Source organism: Onychomys torridus, chromosome 8 (genome assembly GCF_903995425.1).
Source record: "Onychomys torridus chromosome 8, mOncTor1.1, whole genome shotgun sequence".
Lineage (NCBI taxonomy): Eukaryota > Metazoa > Chordata > Mammalia > Rodentia > Cricetidae > Onychomys > Onychomys torridus.
In genome coordinates, this window is record NC_050450.1 from 55,883,581 (window position 1) to 55,905,991 (window position 22,411).

The 22,411-nt window shown below is 50.3% G+C and overlaps 1 protein-coding gene across 4 annotated transcripts in view; it reads left to right on the top strand.

The window, feature by feature from the left end:
• Positions 1–22,411, top strand: part of Gas7 (growth arrest specific 7) — a 237,146-nt gene that overhangs the window by 185,550 nt on the left and 29,185 nt on the right. For 3 of the 4 annotated variants that reach the window (XM_036195631.1, XM_036195633.1, XM_036195632.1), the window contains exons 4-6: positions 5,598–5,683; positions 14,076–14,129; positions 21,368–21,457. In XM_036195631.1, coding sequence (XP_036051524.1) covers positions 5,598–5,683; positions 14,076–14,129; positions 21,368–21,457 — 230 coding nt within the window. The remainder of the gene's footprint in view (positions 1–5,597; positions 5,684–14,075; positions 14,130–21,367; positions 21,458–22,411) is intronic. The other variant, XM_036195634.1, reaches the window with a different exon arrangement.

The window sequence follows — 22,411 nt, forward strand, 5'->3', positions numbered from 1 at the left end:
CCCATAGGTAATTTTACACACAATATTTTAAACCTTGTTTCATGGCACAGAATTTTCCACTCATGATGTCATCTTAAGAACTCTAAAACTTTGGGCTTTTGAGCTGCACCTCACTACTTTTCTTGCCATTGAGGCAGATGACCTCACAGAAACAATGTGGCTAGGAAGGGCTGACTTTGGCTCACCATTTTAGAGGGTGTGGTCTCTCATGGCAGGTTAGCGTGGTGGATCTCATGGCTGAGAGAGCCAGCTGTTGGGATCCCTCATATCTGTAGCTGGAAGCAGAGGGAGTGAGCTAGAAATGCAGCTAGCTGGCAACCCTAAAGCTCTGTGCATCTCCTGCCCCACAGGGAGTCTGTGTCTGCTAGCTAGGCCTCCTGTCCCAAAGGCTTCACAGCCTCCCAGAGCAACGTTTCCAGCTAGGGACCAGTGTTCAAATCATGAACCTGTGGGGGCAGTTTACATGCAAATGAGACGCCCTGCCTATAGTAAGCACTGGTGACTTTTAGATGTATTCTCCTCTGCTTCCTGCTTGCAGAACTTCTGGAAGAACTGTGAATTGGACATTAGTTCCTATGCCCACCTATGGTCCTCTGCTATTATTTTTATGTGTGTGTATCCATTGGCAGTCTCGCCCAGCCTGGAGCATAAGGACAGTTTAACTCTCCAGTTTCCAGAGGCAGTGCAAGCTGGTGGTTCTCACAGGCTAAAACCCAGCAAAAAAAAAAAAAAAAAAAAAAAAAAAAAAAAACAGCAACCGCCCCCTCTCCCCTCCTCTCCCCTCCCCTCCCCTCCCCTCTTCTCCTCCTCCTTTTAAAGTTGTGTATTTCCTTGCATGCACATATGTGCATCACATGTGTGCGGTGCCCACAGAGGCCAGAAGAGGGTGTCAGATCCTTGGAACTGGAAGTGAGCCTACATATGGATGTCAGGAAATGAACCCAGGTCCTCTGCAAGAGCACCAAGTGCCTTAACCTCTGAGCCACCTCTCCACTTCACCCCCTTCGTTTTAAAGGAAGTTCTCTGTAGAAGAGGCAGGTCTCTTTCCTGCTCATCACCACCTCCTTGGGGGTACACTTACTAAGCAGATTTGGGGACTATGTGGAATCACACCCATTTTCTTGGCACCAAAGAGAAATGGCTTCCTAAACTCAGGTATTTGGGGGAGAGTGTGGGTCCCAGTGTGAACCCATAAGGTCAGGAGTGGGAAGCAAGGCTGAGGCTTGAAGTGGGCAGTGACAAGTATGTTTAGCCACATCAATGAGAAGACATTACTACAGTCATGAGAAGACATTACTACAGTCAGGGCTTCCCCTACCCCATGAAAAGAGGCTCCTCATTACACAGTGGGGATAAAAGTGGGTATTCCCCAAGAAGCACATTCTAGAGAGGTGGGCCTTCAAAGGTGTGTGTGTGTGTGTGTGTGTGTGTGTGTGTGTGTGTGTGTGTGTGTGTGTATGTGTGTGTGTGTATGTGTGGTATGTATGTGTATGTGGCTGTGTATGTGAGTGGTGTGTGGTATGCACACACGCAGGTGTTCCTCTAAGGATTGAACCCAGACCTTTGCATTCGCTAGAGACATTCTACCACCAAGCCACATCCCCAGTCCTTTTTATATTTATATTTTTGCTTTTGTTTTGCTTTGTTGAGATACGGTCTCACTATATAGCCCTGGCTGGCCTAGAATTCATTGTGTAGAGTAAGCTGGCCTTGAACTCACAGAGATCCACCTGCCTCTGCCTCCCAGGGTCTGGGATTAAAGGCATGCGCTATCACCACACCTGGCTCTTTTTATTTTTTATCTTGAGACATCATCTTACTAAGTTGCCCAGGATGGTCCAGAACTTGCTTCCACCTTCACCTCCTGCACCCTGGAATGGCAGGTGTGAGCCATCAGACCCTGTTGTTTTGGTTTTAGGAAAACTAGGGCTCAAGAATCCATGTGGTTGATCACCATTTATTAATTAGAAGAGCCAAATCTCATGACAACTAATCCATTCCATCCTCTTACGATTGCCCAGGTTGAACATCCCGTTCCCCCAAATCCAAAATCTAATTTAAAAAAGAAAATTAACTTCTTTATTGACTCTTTGGGAGTTTCACACCATGCACTCAAATTTTACTCACCTCCCGGTCCCCCCATAATCTCCCCTCACCCCTGCCTCACCCCCTCCACAAAAGAAAACAAAACAAAGCAAGCAAACAAAAGCAAAAACAAAAAACACCCCCCAAAACCAAAACCAAAACAACAACAAGAATCTCTTTGCTTCTCCTCTTTCCTGCCTCTCCAAAACCTCTTCATTCCTCCTGGTGGCACTGGAGGCTTCGTTGTGTCGTATAGTATACTCCTGTGTCCCATCGTCAGCTTTACTGGCAAACGTTCATTGCAATGAGTTACTGCTCTCTTTCAAGGCCTCTGGTTTCTGGTACACCATCCTCACTGGATCCTCACCAGAACTCCTCTGGGATATCCTGTGGCTGCCATGAGACATGGGAATCCTGTGGGTATCATTCTACAGGACCAGTCCTTTCATGAGCTCCAGCAGGTCCTAGACGGGGTGGATGCTAGAATGGGCGAACCCAAAGCCTGGCTGTGGGCCTGGATGGTAATCCAGCTGGTCACTCTGGGACGCTGGGGACTCCTGCCTTGGGCAAGAGGGTTGAGTCAGCTCCCCTACATGCATGCCCTCAGAGTCGGTTCAGCCTCGCCTCTGGTGAGAGGTGGGGGCCATCTCTCCCAAGTACAGGGGCCAACTCTCTTGCCATAGTGTCCAGCAAGTGGGAAAGCTGGCTTTCCCAGGGCCAGCGAAGGGCGGGGCCAATTTGACACAGGCCACAGACATCAACACAGACCTCAGACATGGCCCTCAGCAGCAGCTTGGGCCTGGATGACATCCAGGCTTTGAGTGAAGAGAATGGCCACTCAGGTGGGAATGGTTCTAGCATCCACGTGGCCGCTGGACACCACCAAAGCCTCAGGTTGCGGTCCCAACCCTGCGTCTCTATGTGACTGTTGGTGGCAATGCAGGACCTGGACTTCAGCAAAGACCCCAGCTGTGGTAGGATCATGGACCTCAACATGGTCCTTGGCAGCAGCTGGGTCTGAATGTCACCACTGCCCCAGAGGTAGTGTGGTCCTGAGACACCAACAAAACCTCCATCTCGAGTGTCTTTACAGTCTTTGATGGTAACAGAAGCATTGGACATCAGCACAGACCCTAGCTGCAGTAGGGCCACGGATGCTGACATGGCCCTCTTATGCAGCTCTGGCCCATGTCACCATGACAATGAGTAGCAGCGCAGATCACTCAGTTCTGCATGCATCCTAACCCTTGGACACCAACCTGGACTCGGGTGGCTGATCTGACCCTAGGCATCCAAATGGCACTCAGGGGCACCTGGAGCATCAGTCCGGACCCTGGCCACTATAGGGCCACAGACCCAGACACAGCCTTTGGCAGCAGCCTGGGCCCAGATGGCCCCAGGTGGCAGCACAGGCCACCGATATCTGTATGGCCCCTGCTGTGGCATGGCCCCCAGACTCCAATTAAGCTGCCGACTCTGACCCAGATCCCTAGAGGCAACCTGGGCCACAGACTTCAACACAGACCCCAGCTGCATCTGGACTACAGACCCAGACATGACCCCAGGCAGCAGCTTGGCCTGGTCAACATCCTAGCTCCCAGTGGTAGCCCTGGCCACTTAGATCAAAATGGCTCTGGCAACACCATGGCCCCTGGACACCAATAAGGCCACAGGTTGCAGCCCAGACCCCAGGTTTCATGTGGCCTTAGGAGGGAACATGGGCCATGGACATCCCCAGAGACTTTGGCTGCAGTAAGACCATCAACCCAAATATGGTCCTCGGCAGCAGCCTGGATGTGGTTGTCACCGTGACCCCAGGTGGCGGTAAAGACCACCCAGATTGGCACAGCCCAAGCGTCAGCATGGCCCTCGGACCCAAACATGGTCCCAGCTCACTGGAATCAGCATGGCACTGGACAGCAACAGGAACCATGGACATCCACACGGACCCTGGCTTCTGTAAGACCAGGGACCCAGACATGGTCCTTAGCAGCAGCCCAGCCTGGACATCACCATGGCCCTGGGTGATGAGCAGGCCTTCCCCCTCAGATTACTCTTCACCACCTTCACCGTGGCCCCAGATGGCAAGCCTCCAACAACTCCTCGCCATCTTCATTTCTTCCTTTCTGCGTCCTTCCACGGCTCAGGAACCATTCCACTTTTCTCTCTCTGTCCCCCACTTCTCCACCACTTATATCCTTATCATAAGGCCCACATGCCAGACGCCATCAGCATCAGGAGGGCCTTGAGGACCCCAGCTGGCTAGTCCCCGTCTGAGCCCCAAACCTAAGATTTTTGAACACTAACATACCTACGAGCACCGGATGTAAGAGCGTGTATTAGTTACATTCTTGCTGCTATGACAAAACCACATGGCAGAGCAATTTAAGGGGCTGGAGACAGCTTCCTGGGGAAGGTGCTTGCTGTACAAGCATGAGAAACTGAGTTTCATTCCCAGCAAACATATAAGAAAGCTGGATGTGGTCTGTAACCCCAGCACCGGGGAGGCAGAGGCAAGCAGATCTCAGGGTTTGATGATGGTCATCAGCCTAACCCAACTGATGAGCCCAGGTCCTGTTGAGAGAGACTCTATCTCAAAAATAGCAAGGCTTCTGAGAGGCTACATCAGAGCTTGACCTGGGAAACACACACACACACACACACACACACACACACACACACACACATGAGAAAGGAAGAGTTTATTTTGGCTCATTATTTGGAAGGATGCAGTCCATCATGACCGGGAAGGCATGATGAGGGCGTGTGAGACAGCTGGTCCCGTTGCATCTGTCATCAGAGAGAGAGATGAAAGCCAGTCTACTCACCAGGCTTTTCAGGACCCCCACCCTGTCTTTCAGTCCGTCTGAGCATGCTTAGACTTCACTTTCTTCAGTTACGCCTCCCTGGAGGCACCCTTACAGTCATGCCCAAAGGTGCGTGTCCTCATAACTCCAAATCCAGTCAAGTTGAAGGGCATCTCAGAGGTAGGCTCTTTGGATGGGTGCTACATACCTAGTACAACATTTCCAAAAATGTTTTTCTAAAAAGTCTGAGATCTGAAATATTTTTGATCCCAAACATTTTTTAAAAAGAGTATTCACCCTTACTTACGTGATAGCATTCAGAGACTGAGAGTGGAAAAGTCCCCAGAGAGAGGAAAAGGATTCAGGGCCATGATGGGGGAGCCACCTGACTCAGGAAAAAGAGACAGGACCCCTTGTCAGCACCTGTGGTGGCAGCTGGGCTCTGGTGACCTCGGCTTCTGCTGATCATGCTCCTGAGAAGAAAGTCGGTCCCCTGAGAGTTCAGGACACTGGCTGCCAGGAATCGGAGCTTTCCACTCTTTCCTAGCTCCTAGCTGCAGATCAGATTCCAGTAGCTAGGCCCTACCCCATGAGACCTCCTGCAACCCCGGGATGAGGTGGGAGAGAGAGGGCTGCTGTGGCCGGAAGTCAAGGGTGCCTGTCTGTGGCCCCCGCAGCATCTGAGCTGTGTCTCTGTCCCCACAGTGAATGGATACCACGCATCAGGGACCCCGGCGCACCCTCCAGAGACTGCCCACATGAGTCTCCGAAAATCCACCGGTGATTCCCAGGTAAGGGGCTGCCAAGGGAGGTAGGGGCAGCTGAGTGTCTAGCTTAGGAAGGATATAGTTGGGAATCAGGGACTCCAGTCCTTTTCTGCCATTAGTGGAAAGTATCCCTGGGTTGCCCTGACAGTTCTTGATGAAGGATGGGTTGCAGAATTGCATTCGTTGGTTTTCTAGAAATCAAGGGAAATGTGGGACAGGAGGTAATGGATTATAATTGTCAGGGCAGAGAGATCCACTCTGTTTCCCACAAATCCAATAGAGTCCAGATTTCCTGTCAAGTTAGCAGTGTGGGCCAGCCAGGCCATTGTCCTTTAGTCCTCTGCTGTGCCCATCATCCTCAGTCACCCAGAATGGAGTTTAGGAAAATGTGACCATCTCATTCACCAACCCAGCATAAACACGCCTGTAGGATGCAAAGAATTTGCATGTGTCTTCATTTTTGAGTCAGGGTCTTATGTAGCCGAGGTTGCCCCTAGTTTTTGATCCTCCTGCCTCCAAGTCCCAAGTGCTGGGATCACAGGCATGCACCACCATACCCACCTGGGAATATGTTTTAAGATTCTCAAACTGCTGTCTCATTGGCCATCCAAACTGACACGCGTGACATCATGAGTTGGGTATCAACAGCATTCTCAGGAGCATGGGACCACAGAGGAACAAGCTCATGATTAAGGGTCATAGTGGACGCAATGAAAGATCCTAGGATTTCCTTATTTGTAAGAAGCTGCATCTAAGGGGGGATCTCAGTCTCCTCACAAATTAAGAGTTTCTTAAGGAAACTTCCCAGCCCTGTCCTACTTTCTCAGGAATAGATGTGGAAGCCTACAAGGGTGATGGTGATGATGGCTGGTGGCCACAATGGTAATTGCTGATGAGAACAATAGTTGTGTATGCTGTGGTCTCTGCATGGTCACTGAAGGCAAGACCCTGTGCTCTGTGAGTGCCATCAGCTAAGGTGTGACAGCCAGCTTCCATGCAGCAAAAGGTGTTGAGTTTGGGAAGCTCTCAGGGGGCCGAGCATAGACTGAGCCCAGATTCAGAAAACTGTGGCAGAGAACTCTGTGAGGCTGACCTTTCAAGTCACCTGCCTCTTGGATAGCATCTGATGTGAGCAGGGTGTGCATTCCCAGCCAGCCCCCAGATGCCAATAATGGTGCTGCTACTAGAGACCATGTCTGGCTAGTGGGGTTCGAGGCTTAGTTAGCAGTACACAGGGCTGTGTCTGACACCCTCAAATCCCTGCTCACATCACTAATCATCACTTACCATCAATCAACCCTGACTTTGTTGAGTCACCAATAGGCTTCTCCATGAGCCAATCAGTGTGGAGCAAGAGAAAACGGCTTGTCATCTGACTTGAGAGTGTTTCTGAAGACACGAGCCTGTCCTGCTGCAGCTGAACCACAATAAAACCATGCTGCTACCCCCAGAATCTTGAGGAAGGACACTGGAAACAGCTCCCCATTTTTCCTTCCCCGCTGAGATGTGACTCCCCTGGCCTCCATACTGTGAAGCTCCCACTCAACCATTGAAAACACGCGTGCCTCTGGGACAGCTTAGAATATGGAAGCTAATTTAACAGTGTGCTATAGGCCTTGGACAGAAGAATTCCTCCTCCTATATCTGTTCTTGGAATATACTCAGAGATTTATATGTATTCAGATGTATATGTAAGGCCATTCATACAAGCATTATTTATACCCCTTCAACACTGTACCCAATCTGACTGCCCAACAACAGGGGATGGTCAAAATGGCTTCTTGTGCTGGATATCCAGCCAGCTGGTGATATTACACAGCCCTTTAAAAAAAAACCCTGAAGAAAATATAATGACTCGGGAAATACTTCTAACTTAAGTGGGAGGGCTGGAGAGATGGCCCGGTGACTAAAAGTGTACTGTTCTTCCAGAGAACCTGAGTTTAATTCAAGCACCCACAACAGGCAGCTCACCTCAGCCTGCAACTAACAGCTAGAGTTACTAGAGTCTAGCTCCAAGGAATGGCACCTTCTTCTTACCTCCATGTGTACGCATGTGCGCATGTATGTGTGCGTGTATGTGTGCGTGTGTGTGTGAATAAGGGGATACAGTTCTATTTAGAAGAAGGAAAACTGAGCTGAAAGGAAAGAAGGCCAGGTTGTCTAGAATGGCCTAACCGCATCTCAGCCTCAGTTTCTCCTTTGGAGACATTTTGGTGACATCTTTGGTTTTGACTGCTGCCACTGGAGAGGGGGTGTTGACACATCAAGTGAGTAGATGCAAGGGATGTGGCTCACTGTTGTGCGGTGGGCAGGACAGCTCCTTCAGCAAGACATTGCTAGTTTGAAAATACAAATCGCATCGAGGTTGCAAAAGCTTGATCAGAGAACATGAGTCATTTTTATGTTGTTTCTACGTTCTTCAAATTTCCTAAGATCAACACATTTTACTTCTATAAAATACAGACATACTTTTTTATTTAAGAGAATAAAATTTGGCTGCTGGAGAGCTAGGCCAGATGGTGGCGTGCTTATTACACAAGCCTGAAGACCTGAGTCTAGTTCCCAGCACCCATAGAAAAGGCAGGCCATGGTGGTGATCTCATAATCCTAGGGAAGACAGGATGATCAGTGGGGTTCACTGGCCAGCCTGCCTAGCACAGTTGGTGAGTTCTTGGGCCCTGTTCCAGAGAACAAAGTAGAGAGTAATTGGGGTTGCCCCCTTGCTACACCCATGTATGCTTGTGTGTGTGTGTGTGTGTGTGTGTGTGTGTGTGTGTGTGTGTGTGTTAGTAAGGGCATGTGGTGCTGGGTTTCCAGGGAAGGCCAGCTCCAAGGCCCAGGCCTGGTAGATGGTGACTGCTACACACAGGCAGGTTAGCAGACTATTCTTTTTGGATGATAACCCTGAAGTTAAGGCCTCATCAAAGAAACAAAAATAAACAGTGTAGTATACATAGAAAGGGTAAATGTACACCTACTCCCTGCCTCCCATAACTGTAAAGTAGATCCTTTAGGATTCTTTTAGGCTATGAAAAGACACCATTTGAATAGGGAAGCGGCTACTTTTTAATCTCTGTTTGAACCTCTAAAACTAAGTATCAAAAGAGCTCTAGAGGCTAACTATAATTAGGTTGAGAGAGTCTCCCTTTAAAGACAGTAGGGCCCAGAAGACATTTACGCATGTGCAACATTCTTCATTATACAGGGGTTACTCTCCATCCCAGACTGCCAATCATAACTCACAATTGCTCTTGATAATAACTGAGGACTGGGGACATGGCTCAGTGGCAGAGTACTTACCTACTGTATCCAAGACCCAGGGTTCAGTCTCTAGCATGTGCATACATGTGGACAATATTTGAGATCTGAGTGAATGAAGGGCCACTTGACCATTTGAGAGGCAGAACTTGGGGTCATAATAACCAAGGCCCGATTTGCAAAGTATCTGCTGGCTTCTCTCTCTTTGAGCAGGTGAATGGGAAAGAATGGTAGCAGAGAGGGGCAGGCACATCTAATGTTCCTACCATTCTGTGTCATAAATAGGACCCATGGCAGGGTGCTCAGGAGCTCCTGAGGGTCCTGCTTTCTCCATTGCCTAGTCTTGTGAGACCCGGGTGGATGGGCACAGGTGGTGGTGGTCTGGTGCCGCCCAGTGGACAGCTTCAGTACTGCAGTCATCAACAGTGCTGCCTTCTGAGTCCTGGATAAATAGGCACCTTCCTGGATGCCAGAGAGCCCAGGTGTCAAAGGCTAATTAATAGCTTTACCAACCTCAGCAGTGGAAGCAAATCCTAGCTTATGCATTCCTTTCCTGAACACCTTTACCTGGGCTTTCTTGTTTTCCATCTTTCCACTCTTCTGGCTTCATGACTACCCCAGAAGACACAGAGGAAAGAGGAGGGACTCAGGACTCAGGGCATGGGCACCTAACAGGATCTGTTGAGGAATGCAGTTTAAGTGAGGAAAGAGCTGAGCTTCTGCATCCCTGCAGCCCTTCCCCAGGCCTTTACTTCAGTAATGCATGCCCCATTGTGTATGTAGGTCTTTGCTAGGCTCTGAGGTAGAGAAAGGCTCAGCCCTAGCTGCGGGAGGACAATGGGTCAACAGTTGTGTGATTTCATCAGTGGCGAGGCAGGAGGAAGTGTGCACAGTGAGAAGGCAGACTAGTGGGCAGCAGTCAGGGGCTTCTTAAGAAAAGATGCTGGGCTAGAATGGAAGCCTGCACAAAGGGTTGGTTGACAAAAAGATGGGGGGAGGGAATGGTGTTCCAGACAGAGGGGACAGCATGTAGATGTCTGGAGGCAGGAAGGAGGGTGAAGCTTTCAAAGAAGCCATAGAAGCCAAGTATGGGTCATGTGACTTACTAAATTAGCGGGCGTAAGAGGGCAGAAGATGGGGCTGGAAGGGTCTGCATGGACCATCACAAGGAGCCCAGGTTTATGCCAACAGTGTTGGGAACTGAGAAGGCTTTTCCTATAGGAAACCCCCTGCCAAAGGCATCCTTGAGGAGGAGTGTGCTAAAAGGACACTCGGAAGAGGGACTGTTAGCCTGCTCATGACGCCACCACAGCTTAGCAAGTAGTGTGTGTTCTTGATGACAACAGCGTTAGTTCGTTGTTCAGGTACAGTCAGGATGCCGGGATGTGGAAGTGGCAGTTCAACAAAAATGGAGGAGAATCAGGCAAGCAATGCACAAATCAGGAGGATCACGGAGTCTCTAGCTCAAGGCTAGCCTGGGCTACAGAGTGAGCTCTGGATCCAGAAAAAAAAAAAAATTTACCAAAAGGAGAATTCTTTGGAATCATTGGCAAAGGACAAATTGTGGAAGTATCTACTGTAGGGTTCTGTAAATTGATGAAAGTTGGGGGCCTTCTGTGACAAAGTCCCACGGACTATCACATCATCGGCATTAGGCCAGTGTTGGTTGTGTGGTCTCATCCTGCCTCAACACCCCACCCTTTACTGGTGGAAAAAGTAAAACTCCTGATTTAGTGCTCTAAATCAATGGGTCACAGCCATCCGAAAACACGTATTTCCTATGGTCTTAAGAACCCCCAACCATATGTTTATTTTTGTTGCTACTTTGTATCTGTAACTTTGCTACTGAGCAGTGTCTGAGTTCCTAGGACCTATGTTCTAAGAAATGTGTGTTTTCTGATGGTCATGACCCACAGGTTGAGAACCGCTGTTCTAAATGCAAGTATTTCTAATTGCAAATCAAATGGGGAAGATATCAAAGTACCATTACCACACCCAAGAAAACACCAGTCGGATAACATCACCATATACATCCCACAGACCAGTTCTCTAGTGATCCCTAAAATGCTGTTTACACCTGCTTTTCTCTCCAGTCCAGGATCCATTTCAGTGTTTGACATGCAAATGTTGGTTACTTTGTCTCTTTAGCCTCTGTCTCTCTATCTTTGTCTGTCTGTCCATCTACTTCTCTCTCAAACACAGCTTTGTTGTGATGCAACTAATTACTATGTAGTTCCATCATTTAAAACACAGTCTGGGGCTACAGCTCAGCAGGTTACCAGGGAGAGATCAATTCCCAGTCTGGTGAAAGAAAGAAAGGTAGAGGGGAAGGCAGGGCCAGTGGAGCCCAGGCTGGTGCCAAGCAGGCAATTCACTGATTGCTTTTAGTGCGCGCATAGTTGTACCTCCTTCATCACAATGAATTGTAGAGAATGTGCATCCCTCCTAAGCCTCCCCAAAGCCTTGGGCTGTCACTAGCCTACTTTCTGACTCCAGACTGTCTTTTTATGGTGTTTTATCTGCGGGAAGGTCAGCTGTATGTGGTCCTCAGTGGCTGATTGCTTTCACTCAGGATGTTTTTGATGTCGGTGTTGAGTGTGCTCAACTTTCTTTCCTACAGGTGAATAGTATGCCGTGATACAGCCAGGTTCATCATTTTGCTTGCTTCAACTTCTTTGTCTGGGCCAACGTCCCAGGGTTTTTCTCTTGCCTGCCCTCACACTGACTTCTAGTTTATGTTTTGAAAACTCCAGGTCATTGTCTTGTAGGCCGACCTACATTCTTAATCTGTTCGCTTTCTTGTGCTTAGACCCATGCTTTGAGTTTGATAGGAGCATTGTAGGAGGTGAGCTGCCTGCTGCCTGGGGCATCACTGGGGAGACACGCCTGATGGTCTGTGCCTGCCAGGGAGGCTCTGAGTCACTGTAGTAACTACTAGATTTATTTCATTCATTTCCCTTTCTGATTGGTCAGTAACTGCAGGGCACTAGTGTGACACTGTGCGACTGTCCAGCCTCCTGACAGTCTTCTCTGTTTTCAGTATCTGTGACAATCAGTCTAAACCCCTTTGACACTGGGATTTCCAAGCAGTGAACTCTATGTACATTTTCATGGGTGTTCTTCTGGAATGGCATGTTCCCTCTGCCCACTGTGGAGTGAGTCCACTGTGGTTATTATTCCTACTGAGCGCAGGTGGCCCCCCACTGTGACCTATGGGGGGGGTCATCTTTAGACCAGCTCTTTCGCCCTTTTGTTATATCTCCATCATTATTTGAATTCTCCTGTGTTTGTTGGCACAGTAAGATGCTGGGTTTCTAGGAACCTGCATTCCTCTCTGTGGGGAAATAACAAAAGCTACCACTAGAGGGCGACTCTTGTAGGGTTTCTTGTCTCCTAGTCTCTTACACCTCCAGTAACAGCAGCCATATAAGACTGTCCAAGGCGCCTTGCCCTCTGGCCACCCACAACCAGTCCTGGACTGCAGTAGGCACACAAGGATGGTGGCAGCATAATGTTGGTCCCTAACAGGGACACTTGCAAAGAAGAGAACCTAGCCCTGAGGTGGGACTGTTTCTTTCTTGGCAGGCACAGGCTTGGCCAGTGTCTCTGTAGGGAAGACACTTTTCCTGATGACTGGCACCCAGGGCACTTGTTGTGCATCCTCTGCTTGTCTTCTGCCATGGGCACATGGTACCTTGGAAGGGTACAGGCCAGGTCAGGTGGATACATATCGAAGCTATAGTTGACCACAAGCTTGACATCATCCATAGCCTGTCAGGGTAGCCGAGGAGCTGCTGTAAGCAGAGGTGCCTGGATAACGTGATTGAAGTGGTCAGATCAGTGTGCCTCCAGCGGAGTGTCCAGCTGCTCAGGGTGGGGCTACCTAGGGCTGTGTGAGAACCAGTGATGGTAGTCCATTTTACAGATGGGAACCCCGAGGTTCCAAGAAGTCAGTTCTATGACCTTCATCTCAAAGCTAGTCATCCATGAAATGGATTCTCCTTAAAACTGCTTTTCACCAAGACCTCCAAGGATGTGAGTTTTCTCTGAACAGGCTGTAAGGCTGTACATCAGAAGGGTCTGTGGTGAACTCCATTTAGCCTGGCTTGCTGATGGCTTCCTGAAGCAGGAGCAACCTACCCACAGGTTCTCACCTTGCCAGGGTCCAGGGAGATATGTCTTGAAGATGGGTGACATCTTCACCTGGCTTCCCTGAGGTAAAGCCTTTCTTTCATACCTTTGGAGCCATGCCAGCCCCAGAACACATACAGAGTGGTCACCCATGGTGCCTCATGGGTGCTGTTTTTAAGGGCATCGTGGGACCCAAGACAAGTGACATCTCAGAATTCTGTCTGGGGAGCCATGAAGTTGAATCCTGAGCAGAACTGCTAAAGTCTCAGGACTGAACATTGTCTCCCTTTAAATGACTCTTTAAAAAGCTGGCCATTCTTGGCCATCTCAACCAACACAATCATGGGGCTCTGGCCATCACCTGTAGGTACAGAGGTAATCAGGACTCCAGTTTTTTGCCGACAATGGGGACAATATAAAAAGTCACTCCAGAAGGATTCTCTGCTTGTGAGAAATCACTGTGACTCCCGGATGCCAGCACAGTGGCACATTGCCAAGGTGGCTGAGCAGCGCCCCACGCTCATTCCACGCGCATTCGCCATTTGATGTTACAGACTCAGGGGTTCAGAATGAGATGTCATGTGCTGAGTCTTCTGTGCCGGGGTTGTGGGGGGGGTGGCCTACAATCTGCCTTAACTCTCTGTTCCCCTGCCATTGCACGCCTCTGCTTTGGCGATGTGGTCTGGTTACCAGCAGAGGGCAGCGGAGGGGTTAACTCCCCCAAATCCCAGTTGGAAAGGAGAGGAGGGGAGACCTGGTTTGCTTTGGTTCCCCGGAGCCTGAACTCAGCCTTTCTCCACTTTGCCTGGAGCCTGAGCATTCTGAAGCAGCTTGGGCTCTAAAGATGCACTTGCCTGCCCTGGCCCAGAACATGGTGACTCAGGAGTTAACAGCAGGCTGACACCCCTGAACTTCCCTAGCCCAGGGTTCTTAACCAATCCCTCCACCCACCTGGGGAACGGGAATGGGGAAAAAGATGTCCAACATGGAGAACAGCTTTGATGAGGTGTCTCACCTCTCTCCCCAGAACTTGGGATCCTCGTCGCCAGGCAAAAGACAGAGCAAGGAAAACACCATCACCGTAAGTGGCTCACTGTTGGTGGGGAGGGTTCCAGGGCTGGGGCTTTGGGTCACAACTGGGCTGTTGCCGTGGCAACATGGAACGACAACCAGAATCAACGCTCACTAGGAAACAGAGAAGTTCCAGCCAAAGCTTGGGTTTAGCTGAAGTGGCCCCTGTCCCCTCCCTCTGTTAATTTCCCATTTCGCCTGCCCTACCCTGATGAAGGGGTGGAGGGTGGGAGGCTGTAAGGGAACCAACGCACCTTCTGTGTGGTGGGCAGGAGAAGGTGCTTGTGGGGGAGCAAGTTGAAGGGGGTGGAGTGTGCTGTGTGCAGAGATGTGACGCGGAAATTACAGCCACCGCGGGGCTGCTTTTGTGCAGGGAAACTTCTGGAAGACGTCAAAGTTAAAAGCGAGAAATAACTCCCTACAAACAGCATTTCTGGGAGTCCCTGGCAAGAAGTTCCTGTCCAAACTCTCAGGGATCCCCCTAGTGCCAGCCAGATACCTTTGTGGGGATGGAGTATGGACCCCAAGTCCTCCCTTCCAACCCCGTGATGCGCTGGGGCCAGGACATCTCTGCCCTCAGCTCTAAGGAGGGAGCTACCTAGATTCTTAGCCAACAACCCGGAGAGTTGAGAAGTGAGGTCTATGGAAATTTGCTATCCTAGCTCCAGTACGGAGGAGACACAGACTGGCTGTCTTTTGCTCCTCGGCACCTTGTTCTGAGCTGTTCTGACCACCTCTCCAAAGATAAAACCCAAGGTGGGTGCATTGCTGGGGTTGTCCAGGTGAACCATCCTACCTTGTAGGGAAGAGAGAGCCAAACAAACAGTAATAGTAGCCATAATACCTGCTGCCACCTTGGTGCCCACGCGGCACACACCAGGACGGCTCCATTTGCTCCCTGCTGTGTGAGCTGTGGTTAACAGAATCAACCCTCCAGAGTGATTTTACACCTGGACTCTGAAGCCAGAGTGTCACTTATGTCATTCACAAAGCTGTGCCGCCTCTAGTGGTGCCTGTTTTTACAAAGCAGGGAAGTGAGGACTTCAGCGATGGGGAACTGGGATCTGGAACAAATTGGTCCGTAATTGTAAAGCACCTAGAACAGAGCCCAGCACACACTTTGTGCTTGATATGTGTTAGTGTGATCATAGCAGTGTATGTAAACAGATGAGGAGACCGGAGCACACAGTAGTGCCAGGCCCAAACTCACCTCGCTAGGAAGCTTCAAGATTCAAAAACTCAGCTCTTGGCAATGCCCTTCCTGAGCTGGCTTAGGTCCCTCAGGCCGTCACCCTGCCTTGACCCTCCTTGGGTCTCCTGGAAACTGGGCAGGGCAGCTCAGCCTGCTGCAACCCTGCAGCAGCCACAACTTCTCTTTCTAGAGAGTCTAGAGGAACCTGGCATGGCATAGGCTGACCAAGGTTCAGGCTTCAGAGGGCACGATCCCTATCTTCACATTGCTACTAAATGCTGCAGAATGCGGAAGCAAGATGAAAGCTCCTCAGAACCACTGGAAATGAGGAGAAAGGAAGGAAAGAAAATGAGAGGGAGACACATTTTCATATCCTGGAAGCAACATCGGAAGTGGAGAGTGGAGGGCAGTATTGTGCTGGCTAGTTGTTGTAAAAGCATGAAGTGACGGAGCCCAGTCACAGAGTCAGGCCACCGCCAGGTCCCTGCAGTCAGAGCTTCGGAGTATGGCCCCGAGCTTTCTACCAGATGGCACGCCTGCCTGGTCCTTCCCTCTGGCCTACATCAACACATCTCACAAGATGATCTGGAGCATGCAGCTGGTAGTCGAGGCTCCAGAGACACTGTTTAGGTGTAGATTCCTGAAAATCATCTGTAGTTTGTCTCTCTAGGGGCAAGGACAGAAAACTACATTTCTGTCCACACTCCTGGAGGTTTGATGTGAATGCTCACACCTTGGAGAACTGTTGCTGGGGAAACTGAGCAAAGGAGGGAGTGGCTACAGGTCACACAGCAAGTGAGAGAGAAAACCAAAGGCTCTAATCCAGGACTCCCTACTACCAACCTGGGTGCTTGCCCATGCACCCCTTGGATACTCTAACCCCTCATTACTTCAGGCCGAAAACTTAGACCATTCTTTCCTTCACACGGTGTTCTGTCTCCATACCCTAGCTCCAAGTTCAAACCCTATAGAGCTCAGCACTTCTTCAGGGGCTAGGAAGGCCCTATTCCTAGAAGGCTGAGACACAACCTTTCCTGGTCTCAGGGAATACAGAACTGGTGAACAATGTCCACACTGTCTGATCTGGGAGGCAGCCGTGGCCAGGCCTTGCCAGGACAGGGTGCACGTCCTTGGTCAAGGAGCGAGGACTGAGCTGCATCTGAAGTTCAGTGGCCCAGAGCTAGTTTAGGAGAGCAGGCACATGGGCCCTCTGGCAGCAGTGGCAGGCCTGGCAGCCATGCCTGGGTCTCATTCCGGCTCTCAGCAGTGCTGGGCTGGCAGGTGGGGGGTGGGGGGCGCTGTTTGATTGGAAGTGACAGGCATTAATGGCTACTCACTGCCCTCAGCACAAACTTGACACATCAAGATATAGAGGATTTAAGTGATGATGACAGGGAAGGCACCAGGCACAATCTCCTGGAAGGAGGAATTAGAGGACCTTGTGGTCCTCAGCTTGGATGCCCAGCAGAACCTGTCTGGAAGCATGGCATCCCGAGAGGGAACTAGTGGCTGGAGGAGAGAGCCCACGGGGTCCTTTCCTGTCCTCTCACTTTCCTGGATCAGGATCGTACAGAGTCCTTAACTGCAGCCTGGGTTACCAAACTGTGTAACCTTAGCCCTAGGGCTGGAAGACTATCATCCTGCCCCCGAACACAGACTATGCCGCTGTATAATGAGAGCAGGTACCCCGGCCTCCCACATCAGCCCCTCAAGTGGGTCACACATGTGTCCTTTATCCCTGGTGGTCCGGCTAGATGCTTTACCTGCTGCTGCTGCCTCCTTTGTACCTTCAGTGAGTGTCTGGGAACAAACCTCATGATCCTGCAGAGTGCCTTAATCAAGCTGCCACCAAATAGGAAGCTTGCCGTCCATTAGGGTGGGACAGGGCTGTTTATCCATGTGGCTGTTCCTGAGACTGGGGATCCCAGGAAGAGACAGCAGGAATGGTCAACACACACACACACACACACACACACACACACACACACACACACACACACACACTGACGGGCACACCCCTCTTCTGCTTCCTGTTCAACAACTGTCTGGCATTAACAGGGCACAGCTACATTGTCCCAGGGTGTTAAACAAGTCGTGTATTGACAGGACTTAGGACCCCAGTCTGGACCCAGAGTCCTCATCTGGATTCAGGCCATGGCTCTACTACTACCTAGGAGCTCTGTGATCTGGGTTAAGTTCTTAACCTCTCTGTGCCTCAGTGCCTTGCGTGGCTGTTATGAGGACAGTATGGGTCCACATGTGGCAAGACTCGGGACCTGATTAGCACTTGCTGAGCATAAAGTAGATGCCCAGGCTGTCTACTATGCAGCAACAGGAGGAACTGAGGCTCTCACTGTTCCCAGCAGGCTTCTGGAGGAGACACACCTTTCCTCTAGGGTGCTGCCACCGCCATACATTCCTAGCAACTGCCTGGAAATCGCCAGGAGGAAAAGGAGGAGTCTGCCCATGGAGGTATCCATGGAGAAAGACATGCTCCACTTTCTCTTCCTTCTTGGAGTACCATGGCCCTGCTGATGGAGCCTTGTGGTTCAGGGACACCAGCACCTGGCTGTGAGGCCTGAAGGTCACAGAGGAGTAGGGTCAGCATGAGAATGATGGACCGGTACTTGGGAGACCAGCTCTGCACCCTCTCACGCCACTCTATCTGCCTGACAGTGGCCTGTCAGCCTCTGTGCCTCAGTTTCCTCCCCTGTTTGCACCACTGTGGCAGATGGACATTTTTGCTCTGATTGCTTACTGGGCATGATTTCATGACACTGTGCTCACAACACCCTCTGCTGCTGAAGCTTCCCGCTCTCTCTCCCTCCTTGTGTCTCTCCCTCCTTGTGTCTCTCCTTCTGTCTCTCCGGAATCCATTCATCTCCCTCTTTATGACCCAGTGTGCAGGGACACACATGCACTCAGGCCAGGCTCCACACATTCTTTCCTTGGCACTGTTGGCATTTGGGGTCAAGGGCAGGCCTGGGCCTTTCCCTCCTGGGGCCACAGTCATCTTCTTGCAGCTCTCCAAACTGTGCAGCCTCCACTATGTGGGGCTGAGAACCCAGAGGGCACCGTCCTGTCCATGCCACACATGAACCAGACACTTGGTGGCTAACTGCCTTCAGTACAGACATCTGGGCACATCTGCAAGAGCCCCTCTTGCTTCTGAACTCAACATGCATTGTGTGAACACACACACACACACACACACACACACACATTCATACTTGCACATGGAGGCACACACACAGGCCCCTTTTCTTCCTGAAATACCCTTTCCTCTCCCAGCCTGTTTGCTTAGATCTTCCTCAAGCACCACTCCATCTAAGAGTCATCCCAGCACCCCAAGCTCTTCCTGTGGCTTCAGCATCCTGCACCTACCCTAATGATAGGTTTATCCCAAGGACCATCATCCCTTAATTATCAAGCTCTTGAGAACAGATGCTATACCTCAGACCTAGTTCCCTGTCATTGCAATAATGATGCTTTATTGAATACCCACTGTTTGCCTGATGTACCAGGAGCTAGGAAAACCCTAGGATAGGATGGTCTCCATCTTGCCACCTGCCCTCACAGGCAAGCTGTGAGCAAGGAAGGAAAGGTTAAAAAAAAAAAAAAAAGCATCAGAATTACAACACAGATGTATGTATGCAGGATGATGAGGAGACTCAGTGTAGCAGGAAAATCCAGCGTGGCACATGCCATGGAGGAGCTATTTGGTAAACATTCAGCTCTACCTCCAGCCTGACCTGGATTTGAACACTTCTGTGATCTGACTTCCTCAGTGTTGTGCACTTCTTGACATGACCACCAGGGGGAGAAGGGCGCTGAGGATTCCGTGAAGTCCCAATGGGCTAACCCAAATCAGAAGTGACAGAGGCAGTGACAGGCACCCTGGGGCTCCTGACCAGGGCATCATCGGAGAACTAATATCCTCAGAGTGGCAGGAGCATCGAGTCCCCAGCTCCCCCCACCTCCCGCCTTCACTCCCTCCCAGGCCCCATCCTTCCATGGCTGTCCAGATCAGGACACCTCACAGCAGGGAGTGGGGTTCAGCCTAGATCAAGAGCTTGGAGAGACTCTTTTCCTGGGGCTAGACCTGAGATGCTACCAGCTCTACCCCACATCCAGCCCCTAGCAGCAGCTGTAGACCAGAACTCCACACTGAGCTGACTGTGGTAGAATTCAGTGCTGTGGATCTCCAGGGCACTGTGACATTCCTGGCCCCCTTCCCACCATGTCAGGGTGTTTCTCCCCATACAATTCCCACCTTATCTCGCCAACATCAATGTCCAAGAGCAGGCCTTTCTCTTCTGGCTAGCACTTCTGGGTCTCCTCACCCAAGCCTGTGAGGGCAGCTGCTGCTCTTGGCAGAGGGCAGGCAAGCCGGGCAATGTACCGACTAACACATGTATGTTCTCCTGCCTTAGGTCAGAGGTCCCAGGGTCTGAGTCAGTGGACACAGGAGCTTGCTGGTTGTACATGGTGTTTTGGTTTTGTTTTCATTTTAAACTCTGAAATAATTGCCGTCACTGAGAACTTGAGACAATTGACATAGAGACCCTGATCTCCGGCTGACCTGGAATCAGCTCATAGTCTGATGACATGGAGGAGGAATATGAATCTGCCCATGAAATGTGTGTCCACAACCCAAAGAACCTTCCCAAGGCACAGGCTGCTTCTTTCCTGTTCTAGTTGTAGATTCAGAGGCACCTAGCTGTTTGCATGGCCCTCCTAGGTCAGAGCCTGAGGACAGTCTGCCACCCTGGGGGGGGGGGGTTCCTAGTCAGCACCAGAACACCCCACTTTGTCAGATGGGGAGGTTGAAAGAGGAGATCATGATATAGAGCTGGGGAGTTGAAACCATCTCAACAAAAGCAGCAGCAAAGCCATGCCCACAAAGGGGGAGGGGGGGGAAACGGGGGGGGGGGAGCTAGGGAGGACCACAAACATGGCTGGAAGGATCAATAGCTCTAACAGCCCAGAAACTTCCACACCACACTCTCCATCATAAGGGCCAGCCCCAAGATTATACCCGCACCCCGGATTATACCTTTAAACTGTGGTGTTCATAACACAGGTATCTCAGTATAACCTTTCACCCCCGACGCTCAAGCACTTCTAAGTCAGCTCTGTTCTTAGAAGCGGATTCGGATGCTAGTTTCTGGCTTCCAGAATGATCCCACACAGGTTATATCAAACAGGCAGATATTACCCCACTTCTTCATACAAATGGAGCATACTGTGATAACCTAAACTATTCTACACGTTGCCTGCTGTGCTCCCAGAACCGCTCACCACTTAGCAGTGCACCCTGGTACTTTTCCTTATCAATATGGCTTAGCTTTATTGCTGTATTGCTTATTTGTTTTCCGTGTTTGTATTCATTGTACATAGTACAGTGTTTTATAAGATCATTTTCATACCAGTACATACTGTGTATTGAGCTAATCGTCCCATGTTTCCCTAAACAGTTTGACTTCTGCCTTCGTTCATAAATTCATACATGGACCTTCCATACAACCTCTACAGATGCCTTTTGTGTGTGATACAGGATCTCTTTGTCTAGCCCAGGGTGGCTTTGAATTCCTCAAGCCTGCTGCCTCTCCATCCTGGGTGCCCGGGTTGCAAGTGACCCCACCCCTCCTGACCGTCTCATTCTTCATTCATGCCTTCCCTTCCTGTCGGACAGTGCAGTTCTGGTCCAGCCTTTTACCATGTAGATAGTGTGCAGTGGAAACCGGGCACACATGGATCTGTATGTAGCACAGTCTCTCAGAAGCACGGGTCCTGGGTCACAGGATCTAGGCATTTACAATGTGATAGATCCTATTAAACACTCACCAAAGAGGTCTCCCTCTTTGTAGCCTCTAGGATGGGTGTGGGGGCCTGTTGCCTCTTATTTGAAGTACTCACTGGCTGCTGGAGCTTGGGAAGATTGCTGAGGACATTCCACCAAAGTGGCCTGGGGGGTGGTGGGAGGGGGCTGCTTTGTGCTCCATCTACTTGATCCGGCAGAGACGACATTCTCTTTCCCACTCTGTGCCCCGCAGATCAACTGTGTGACATTCCCTCATCCAGACACAATGCCTGAACAGCAGCTGCTCAAGCCAACTGAGTGGAGCTATTGTGACTACTTCTGGGTAAGTGCTGCCTCAGTTTCCCTTCCATGTGACCCCAACAGCAGCGTACAACTGGGAAGGGTAGAAAGGGCCTCTCTTATTGAAGCCTCAAGGTGGGTGTCTGGTTTGGCATTTCAGACAGGACTTCCCAGGATTCTAGATCATCCCGGCAGTCCCAGGGAATCTGTGTGGTTCTCCTTCACAGTAACATAGAAACCACAACCAGAATGTCAAGAAAGACAATTCCCTCCAGTGCTGGATGGAGGTGGGAGACTAGAATTACTTTTAATAATGAAAGCTGAGCTCCAGGCCGGCTCGACACCACTGTGAGTGGCCTGGGCCCATGCTTTGCCTCCTTGCATGTTGCTTTCCCAACTGACTCATGAGGAAGGCGGTTGCAGACAGGGATGTATAAACCGCCTCTCAGCACCCACCACTCTCAAGCCCCTGTATAGTGCTTAGTGGGTGCAGAGTTGCCTGTTACAAGGTGAGAAGTTTCTGCAGGTGATGGAGGGCAGAGCGTCACCACCTCAGTCTCCATACACTTAGAGTCGCTAAACTGTACACTTAGAAATGATGACAACAACCTCACGTGACGTGTATTTCCCACTGTTAAAATGACGTCTTGATGTACATGTAAAATCCCACACCTCAAGAGTGTCAGAGCTGGTCCAGAGCACTTGCACTTTGAAGGTGCGGTGCCACTGACCTTTCTGCAGTTATAGTGGTGAGGGTCCATGCCACCTCAACCATCTATGGAAAATGACTAAATCTCAACAAGGAGCTTTTGGGAAGACCCTGAAGAACAACCAATAAAGAAAACCTCTTCCCACCATGGCACAGAATGGGTTATCTGCCCTCTTTTTCGGTTTGCCAACTACCAGCCCAAAGTGCTTTTTCTTTCTCCCAAATCATGAACCCATTAGAAAACACATGAAGGTTCCTGATTGCCCCTGTAGAGCGGTGCCTGCTACT